The following is a 9,915-nucleotide window of genomic DNA, read 5'->3' as shown; positions in this document are numbered from 1 at the left end:
TTAGCCACTGTTCCATTAAAGGATTCTCTGAATATACAAACTCAATAGCCAACGATAACAACAGATAGAAAATTGATTTGCAAAGGAATAGGAGGCAATTCTTTTGTATCTTTAATCTGGTTTCAATGATTTAATTTGTCGCAAGTAACAACATTTAATTATAATTACAGAACAATTAAAAAAATCATTTGATGCTTTGATTCAAACTTTATATATCGGTGTTGCTCTTGTGGTCTATATTTATAGAATAACGATTGCTTATACGTGTTGGGACACACTTTTATTTTTGTGTGTTGCATCTGATCATTGGCTTTATCTCTTTTTTATTTATTTAATTCATACTAAATCACCGACCATACAAAAAAGGGGTATCAAGAGAAAGCCAAGACTGAAAAACAATATATATAATTTGTGTGGGTACACTAAACATGGAAAAAGGGAATCATGAACAAAGTTACGTTAAAAATGACAAAAGAGCTCTGATAACTTAGGGCAGGGGCGTCCAACATGCGGTCCGCGGGACCTTGAGGTGCGGCCCGCGTGAGATCGGCAGCCAGGATCACAAGAGCCCTGCTGCATACTTGTGGGAAGTCTTATTGTCCTGCACAGAGGAAGCGGGAGGCCACGCCCCCTGCTGAAGTCTGTGAGCGGCATCGAGAGCTGTAGTGCAGGTAAGGGCGTGGGGGTGGTCATGTTTGAATGAGTATGTCTGATTGAGGGAATGAATCTGTGAATGAATGAATTTGTGTGTGTGTGATAGCATGGATGTGTAAGTGCTGGAATCTAGGCATGATGGGACTGTGATTGCTGTTAGCAATCACACTCCTATCATCCCAAGTCAGCCAGTACATGTTGAAACCTGGCTAGCTGCCCCCTTGTGTATTGATGCTGCCAGCAGTATGGGGTCTACACATCACTTACAGTCACCCTGTACCAGCATGTACTGGCTGACTTGGGATGATAGGAGTGTGATTGCTAACAGCTAACAGGAATCTGCTAACAGCAGTCACAGTCCCATCATGCCTAGGTTCCAGCATTTACTGGTTGCCTGAGTATAAAAAGAGTGTGTTTGCTGTTAGCAATCACACTCCTATCATGCCAGGTCAGCCAGTACATGCTGAAACCTGGCTAGCTGCCCCCGTTGTGTATCGATGCTGCCAAAAGTATGGGGTCTGCACTTACAGCCACCATGTACTGGCTGATTTAGGATGATAGGAGTGTGATTGCTAACAGCTAACAGCAATCTGCTAACAGCAATCACAGTCCCATCATGCCTAGGTTCCAGCATTTACTGGTTGCCTGGTATAAAAAGAGTGTGTTTGCTGTTAGCAATCATACTCCTATCATGCCAAGTCATATTGTTGATTTTTTTTTTGTCCAATTGTGGTGTTACTTTTAACAAAACTGTGGTTAACGCACTAAAATTGTACAAAAAAAAATACAATAACCATTAATTTATATATGATTGTTGACAGAAATCACACTCCTATCATGACCAGCCAACCAGGTTTTGTGTCGTTTACTTTATTTTAATCTGCATATTTTAATAAAGGCTATATTTTCTCACAATGAAAAATGAGTGCGGCCCTCGCACATATACAATTCTGATGAAGTGGCCCACTGCAGAAAAAACTTGGACACCCCTGACTTAGGGGGTAAATCCCTGTTGCAAAGGGTTAAAAGAATGGACACAGATGGAAGAAAACAGTTGGCAAAATAACTGTCGCCCTGTATTTGTAACAGAGGACAAGTCAAGGACAACAGGCCAGCAACCATTAATCCCCGCAATCAAATCATTGCCAGAGCAGACTAAAACACATTCTTGCTAAGAAACTGGGTATTTGTAGAGCAGCTCACCATCATTTTGCCTTGTGACTGATTTCATACAAATATTTGCTATCGTTATATAAAGTAAATATGTAGTTATTATATCTGTATAGATAGGACATCATCTTCATTATTTAAATACGTGAAAGCCAACATATGATTTAACATTAGAAAAGTGTATTGCCATAAATTATATAAAATGTAAAGCATGCTTATGTGTTTTAGCCAGCAATCTACAGTTTAAATGTCCACTCTCATATATTAAGCATCTCAGCACAATAATAAGGTCTCTTGAAAGGGTAGTGTATATTCTGTCTACAAATGAATATCCTGTTGTGTGTTTTGTGCATATTTGCGATGTATGGGCAATCATAATTTTTATCTCTTAATCAGTGGAAGAAATTCCAACTTTTGAAGGAATAAATAAGATTCTACTTACCAACATATTGTGCAATCCACTTAATCCATGATTTTTGCATTTTGCCTTTTACATTAAAGTGGAAGACAGGGTCCACTACATTATGACACTTTTCATATAAATTGTGAAAGCAAAAACTGTTAGCAAATGCATACCTGAATGTTGCCAGCTCCAGTTGTGGGACCTTTCCTATACGGCTGCCTGGGTGCTCTGTACACATGCACGCTCACCCAGACTGCCTTATTTTCTAACACTGGGTACAGTGTGCACAGTTGCAGGGGACATGATTTTTCATAAATACTTTAAATTACAGGGGTTGACTCATCCAAATGCAAATTATTTATCATACACAAAGGGGATTGGGGACAGAAAAAGGCACTCATTTTTTAAGGTAAGAGGGGGGAGGATTAATTATTTGCAATCATGGACATGGGAGCTTAAAGACATGTGCAAATGGGCCATAAATTTCATTTCCTGTCCATTCGGTTTGATTCAAATTCCAGGGGCATTTTTACTTGGGGAAGGAAATTCATTGCTCGGCCCTCACATTAACTCTCTAATTCTTGTTCACTCTCTCTCTCACACTCTTTAAATGTTTCCCTACCTTCTCTGCCGGCCACTTCCACTATTGCTGACCACTTTGGCATCTTCATCTTCTATCTTCAATCCTCTATCTTCATCTGCATCTCTGTGGACATAACCCGGCAGGAACTCCCGCCAATATGGTGGCACTTGCTGTGATGAAATTGCTGCTATGTTGCCCTGAGTTCAAGATAGGGCAAAATGGTGGTTGCTTTCAGTGACGTCGTCTACCCGGATTATCGGGGAGAGGTTGTCAATGGATGCACCACCACCACACTGCCCTGAGTTTGGACAAAATAACGGCGCCTACCGCGACGTCCTCTCCCCCTATCAGAGGATCGTGGAGAGGACGTCACTGCAAGCGCTGCCATATTGCCCAGAATTCAAGTTATGGCACAATGACAGAGCTTTCGATGATGCCCTTTCACTGATTGGAAGATCGGGGAGAGGATGTCACTGGACGTGCCACCATATTGACCTGAGTTCAAGTTAGGGCAAAATTACAGTGATTTTGGTGACATCCTCTCCCCGATTAGAGTTTTGGGGAGAGGACATCACTGCAAGTGCTCCCAATTTGGAGGAAGTTCCCTCCAGGTTATGTCAGCAGAGATGAGGACGAAAATAGAAGATTGAAAAAAGCAGATTTAAGATCTGAAGACGAGAGAAGAGAAGGGAGAAGATGAAGATGCGGATGAAGATGCAGAAGTGGTCAGCAGAAACGGAAGTGTTAGGCAGAGAAACATTTAGAGAGTGAACAAAAATGAGAGTGTGAGTGAATGTGGGCCCATGAATTTCAGTTGAAAATTCTGAGATTTCTGCTTTGTTTCCTCTAATTTCTGGGGGGTCAAGTTTTGTACGAATTTGTACACTTTGTACGAATCAACATATTTACAAAGATTCACATATATACACATATATACTCCTGTTCAAAGTTGGGGTCATGAAAAACAAGGAAATTTCACATTTCTAAGTGACCCAATTTCTACATATAATAAAGTTTAAGAACAAGCATTTGAAGATTCACAGTGAACTCAGAAAATGAATGACTTTAGTTTTTAGAATTTCATTTTTTATACTTTTACTGTCCAGTTTTAGTGAATAATTTATAGATCCTCTTATAAAGGCATTCAAATTCTTCATATCAAACTTTCAGTTTCCATGGAACTGTAAACTGTTTGCAAACCTGTCCCCACAGCTATACCAACTGCAAAAGAGTAGGTAAAGTAGGTGCAATAGTTTATTAGGGAAGGATTAGGTTGTGGAAAAGAGATGGCTTTTGAAAGGTGTGGTATCATCTTCTGGTTATACCTCAGGGTAGCATTCTTTTGAAGCAACAAAGGATTTGAGTCTACAGAAGGACACTGAGTAGCACATTTTGGATAATAGTCATGGCAGGTAAATCATGGAGGATGATATAAAGTCTATTTCTACACAAGGTGGGGCAAAAGGCAGAGGATAAGAGGGGAGTAATAATATTTTACTGTATCACTCACGGTAGAAAACATATTCAGTGTAAGATGTCCAGATCTTGTCATCTGTTTGATCATGACCAAAGGCGCAGGTTCCAGTTGAATTGCAGGCAACCATGTGAAAACCAGCATCTGCTAGCCTATCAAAAGCCTGCTCCAGGAAGGTGAACTTCAGGTAGTATCTAGATGTATACCGTTCAGGGGGCCTGTCAGGATCACGGCTCTCATTCAGTGTGTCCCCAAATACCTCTTTAGCCAGGGAGGTCTTGCCACATACCATAATCCTTGCAACCCGTCGGAATTTGGCATCTGTTTGACTGTCTCTGCCCAGCGTGTAAGAGCCCCTGTAACCTATGGTAATAAAACCAGAGCGACGGAGGTCTTGTATGGTAGATGAATTACCTGAAGTAACAGCAAGGGTGGCACTCACAGATGACAGGTTCCTTGTGAACTCTACATTAGGAGACTGCTCTTCAGAGTCACTTGCATCATCTCCTACAGAGTTTTGCTTGCTTAATTTTGGTGCCAATATCTTGACCAGTTCTGGAAGTTTGAAGTACTCTGCCTCCCTCTGAAGTCTACTCCTCTCTGGGAAATGGTCTGGGAGTACCAACTGTTGATCCCTCATATAGTCTAATATATATCGAAAAAGGAAACCATCCCGATCTAAGAAATATCGACCTTTGTTGTCCCGGGCCAAGGGGCGGGCATTTGTTTGAGAAAACATCTCCCACAGAAGTGAACCATGGACACTAATCAAAGTAGGGTAGCGAGTAATATAAACCTGCCCACCAACGTTGAGCTCTATGATGTCTGGAAATGGGGGATGTTCTTCCCCATATCTGAAAGAACTTGCATTGTCTGGGAGAGCCATGCTATTTTGAAAAAGACCTGTTTAGGAAACAGAAGTATGGCAAAGAAAGAAGTTAGAATAAAAAAGGTAAATTGCAAAAAAAATAATAATAATACAATCCAAATAACTACATGAAACGTGTTGAGGTAAAATAGGCCTTACAGTGCTTGAATAGAGCCTATACTTTTCAAAAATTATCCATTTTGCAGTACATAATTCTGTTTATACATTAGAAGGTGAGCCAAGATAGACCACTACCTGGTCCCATGTCCACTTCAGCAGGAGCCAATGATGGAGTGAAATAAGAGGCTAGTTTTCTCTCAGCTGCAGCTTTCACTTCTCTACCTCTTTGTCCAAGCTACAACACATGCCTACCTAGCAAACATTACCCACATTGGAGCAGTAACCTTCACTTACATTTTCCAATATTTGGATGATTATTCCTCTCCATAAAATGATCCCTCCCTTTTGGTAAACATGTATTTGTTAGCACAGTATTTTCAAGGGGACACTACAGCCATCAAATGCACTTTAATGAATATAACTGTCTTTGCCCCATACATTTTCATAGTGTCCTTCATTCAAATGCATTGAAGGGGTCTGTGGTATCCCCCATAACATTTGTCTCTCTGCACGCCCTTCAACTGTTTTCCCTGCAGGAGATGTGCTCTCATTCAATGGGAATGCTTTCCTGCAACTGACTGGCTGTTGCTTCGTTCCCAGCTAAGTGCTTTTATTTCTATTTATGAAGGAGGCCTATTAAAGTACACAGAATACTAAAATATGGGTTCTTCTTCAGTGAGTTGCAAACGGTGAGCTGACCCTTTAAAGATGTAGTCAGGAAATAGTTGACTTCTGGACAGAAAAAATAATTACCATGCTTTGTTTTGCCACATATCTTTGATTGACTTAATTTTAAAGCAAAATACCTCCAAAATATTGTTACATTGAAAGATCTAGCTGAAAAAAAAGCTGAAAACCATGTAGTGAAGTTCCTCTATAAGAATGTATTATTTAAAAACCTTTGTTGAATTGACAATCAATATTTTCTGACATTTGAGATTTGTATATTTTCGCATAGTGTTTTCAGGCACCTGCATGTAGCTGTAGCTGTTATCGTGGCCCAATCTACTAGACCAGGGCTGTCCAATGGTCATATGTGGTCACAGAGGTTCACAATGTTTTAAACAGGGAAGGTCCAAGTTGGACCAGACCACTTGTGATGGTGGGAACACAGTGGGGTGATGTAACTTAAGGAAGAGCTTCAGGCAAGGTAAGAGGATGTTTTACTGTGTGTTTGCATTAGGGTGTTTGTGTAAGTGTGTGAGTGTGCTTGTATATGCGTATTTGGGATAATTTTCATGGGTGCAGCCCCACCGCATGCTGGTCTGACAAAATATGTCCCTCTGCACCAGCAAAGTTAGACAGCACTGTGTTAGCTGATTGAAATAATGCAACAAGTGCTCTGGTCAGCAGGAGTCATACAATGAGTCAATAAATGCCTGAATTGCCCTTTATGCATTCCTTGTGTTCTTTTCCGATTGTGTCAGTATTGACACACACAGGAAAGATTTCTCAGTTTAAGGGAGACTCTGCAGGGTCAAAATTCTCTAAAATGGATGCCATGCTTATGTGCTTGATTTTATACAACTGTTAGCCATTGCATTGGTTGAAATTCCTAAACTCAGTATTTAGCAAGTGTGTCCACATACACTATATGACCAGAAGTATCTCCATGTAATGACCAAAGCAAGTACAGATCCTAGGCATATAAGGTGTTTTTAAAATCAGAGCCAGTATTGTGATTATTGTACAATCATATGCATATTGATATGTTGTACAATGATCAGTTTATGGTACAGTCATATTTTTGTGGGTCATTCATAAATTACACGGCATAGATCAATCAGCTCGAACGTGTTTATCCATAAATTGTAACCAGAACACCTACTTCCATGTCACCTGAGCTGTATATTTCTAAAACATTTCTTTTTACACCAAAAAACTGATTAACAGTGGCATAAGTAGTCTGCTCCCTCTGCAACCCGTAGGTCTACACCAGTAGTCTCTGGCAGAGGAGATCAGAATGGCAGTTTGACAGGAAAAGGATAGATTTGCGTCAATGAAGGCACCTGCACTTGCCCTGCTCACTCCAGACCCCCAGAGATAGCAGGCCCCTGACAAAATTCCTGCCAGGCAGAAGTTTTGGAGGGGCAAACAGTAAAGAGTGAATGACCACATAAAGTGGCAATAATTACAGACCTGCAAGTAGTCTTTCAGAAGAACACATGTTAAGAGATAATTGGGATGCTGTTATTGCAGGGGAAATGTAACATAGAAACCTCAATCAAGACACTTTGCTGTACCCAGCTTCGACACAGACCTACCATATCTATTCGTACTCCAAATCCCTTGCTTTTTTTTGCTTATCTACAGCACATTTAATATTTATATCTCCTAACGTATAAATCTGTACATTTCCCTTCTCAAGCATCGGTTGAGTAAAAGGTAATCAATGCCAGTTTCAACAGCACATTTGTTTTTATTTGTAAATTTGATATTGTTGATGACTGCGTGCCACAAATATTGACAGCAGCATTCCCTCAGGGACAATACTACCTGTAACAGTAAAACTGTTACGAATTTAGTAAAGTATTCACTTAAAATTTTGTGTCAAAGTTTAGATGCCGCTCCTGATATTGTGCGATATAAACAACGGTTTATCTGCCTGTGGAAAGTGTTTATGCCTTATTTTGAGCCTAAACTCTGTACAGAAAATGACGATGAGGAATTAGTAGCTCTGGATTAAGCTGTGAGCAGTGGAGATTAGCAGAATTGCTTTCCCTTTAATCCATTTTGATATCTCTAACAGGGTCTATAAATAGTTAAACAGTCTGAGATGAGGAAGAAAGATGGTGGGGGGTGCAGAATCATGAAGCAGGGAAGGTGGAGGGGGGGAGAATAGTATGAAGAGAACATATATTCAAGTGTAAAGGACACTGAGTGTGTGGCTGCGAGGGGGGGCAGATCAGAGGGTGATAACCTTTTAAATGACAGAGGATTTACAGGGAATTGCTTTCCAATCAATTGTACATGTCGTTGAAGGGATTAGTTGGGTAATTACAAAGAGCTATTACGTTAAGCAAAAGGCGAGATTTTTGTAAACCGTAAAATGAAGTAATATGCAGTAACAATATGCTTGCATTTTACATGCTCGAGGTAGTGTCACACGTTTGACTCTTTCACATGAAGGACACCATTAGAGGGAGTGCCTTTCAACAACAGTTTCATTTACAAGGTAAACGTCTTTCTCCGGTACCGTGTCACGGGAGTACAATCTGACTCTTCGTACGCAATAGAACTCTTACAACCGCTTCATTTCGAGACCAAGCGAGCTTTCTTTCTGTGAGCATCACCGATAACAGTTTGTGGAAACTTAACCCTGGGTTCACACTCATAAAATCCTATCCAGGAGCACAATAGCCATTTTCCCTAAACCGTTACGTCAGATATTTAGCAATCTTGTTTTGTTTGTTCACAGAATGTTCGTTAGTCCATCTCAGCTTCAACCGAACACATTCATCCGAACACCCTCCATTGCCTGCAGTCAGTTCTGCTGTTTTTAATAGACGCGAGTACATCCTCAATGTCTTTGATCATGTAGACGGTTTATAAAAACTCAGAAACAAATAAAACAGATGTACTTACGTGATCCTTATAGCGAACCAAGAAATGCCCGGGGTTGTGGTCTGTATTTCAAACTGATTGTCTCTCGTTCTGGTATTTTTCTATGCCAACGCTGATACTGCTTTAATTTGGATGAACACTGAGTGATGAGAGACACGCCCCCTTGTGCGTGCGTGTGTGTGTGTGTGTGTTTGCGCGAATGTCATTGTAAATGCATGTAGCTTTCTTAACCCCTTAAGGACAGAGCTGTTTTAGTTTTGAACCTTTCCCAAACGAGGCTGTTGTAACATTTCTGCTGTGCTAATGCTTAGCAGTAATTTTCTTCTTTCTCATTTACTGTACCCACACAAGTTTTTTTCCCCCTTAAATACTGTTATTTTGATCATATCATTTATGAATATATATATATATATATATATATATATATATATATATATATATATATATATATATAAATTATGGACAAATACTGAGGAAAAACAGGACTTTTCTGACTTTTATTTGGAAAATATTTTGCTCATCTACAAAAGCTAATGAAAAAAACTGAAGAATAGAGTCTAATATCTGTCTTGAGTTTAGACATACCCAATGCTTTTTTGTTTTTGATTGCAAGTTATAGAGCAAAAAGTACAAGTGGCATATTGCTATTTCAAAATCATGTTTTCCCAAATCTGTTCATTCTGCCCCCATGTCCTATTTGGGACATCTTTGAAGCTGCCAATTCAATTTACCCCATCAAACCATATATATTTGAAAACTATACACCCCAGAGTATTAAAAAAACCTTTAACTCTTCCCATGCACTAATTCTACCACCAGCCTTTGTCAAACTTTGTGGCAGTATTTTTATGTATATTTTCACACACATTTTTATTCAGTTCTGAATTTACAGCAACATTTTCTGAGTACAGTCATATACCACCCATGCATGGGTTTGTCTTGTAGTTTGAGGGGTAATAGGCCACATTTGGGAAGTGTGCAATTTTCAAATTGGAATTTTGACATGTGGTAATCCTTCCCCCATGTGTTATTTGGCACATCTTTGACGCCGGCCAATTCAATTTACACCGTCAGATCAT

The 9,915-nt window shown here is 39.8% G+C and overlaps 1 protein-coding gene across 1 annotated transcript; it reads right to left on the bottom strand.

The window, feature by feature from the left end:
* Positions 1-4,234: 4,234 nt before the first annotated feature.
* On the bottom strand, positions 4,235-8,986 carry LOC128503502 (BTB/POZ domain-containing protein KCTD12-like). The gene is made up of 2 exons (XM_053473611.1): positions 8,858-8,986; positions 4,235-5,187 (listed from the first exon to the last, which is right to left on the bottom strand). Exon 2 carries the CDS (start codon positions 5,168-5,170, stop codon positions 4,313-4,315), a length of 858 nt encoding a protein of 285 aa, XP_053329586.1. The 5' UTR covers positions 5,171-5,187; positions 8,858-8,986; the 3' UTR covers positions 4,235-4,312.
* Between the last annotated feature and the right edge of the window lie 929 nt (positions 8,987-9,915).

The sequence above is a fragment of the Spea bombifrons genome, chromosome 8 (assembly GCF_027358695.1).
Source record: "Spea bombifrons isolate aSpeBom1 chromosome 8, aSpeBom1.2.pri, whole genome shotgun sequence".
In the NCBI taxonomy this organism is placed as follows: domain Eukaryota; kingdom Metazoa; phylum Chordata; class Amphibia; order Anura; family Pelobatidae; genus Spea; species Spea bombifrons.
Note: the sequence above shows the minus strand (reverse complement) of the source record. Positions and strands in the feature narration are given on the sequence as shown.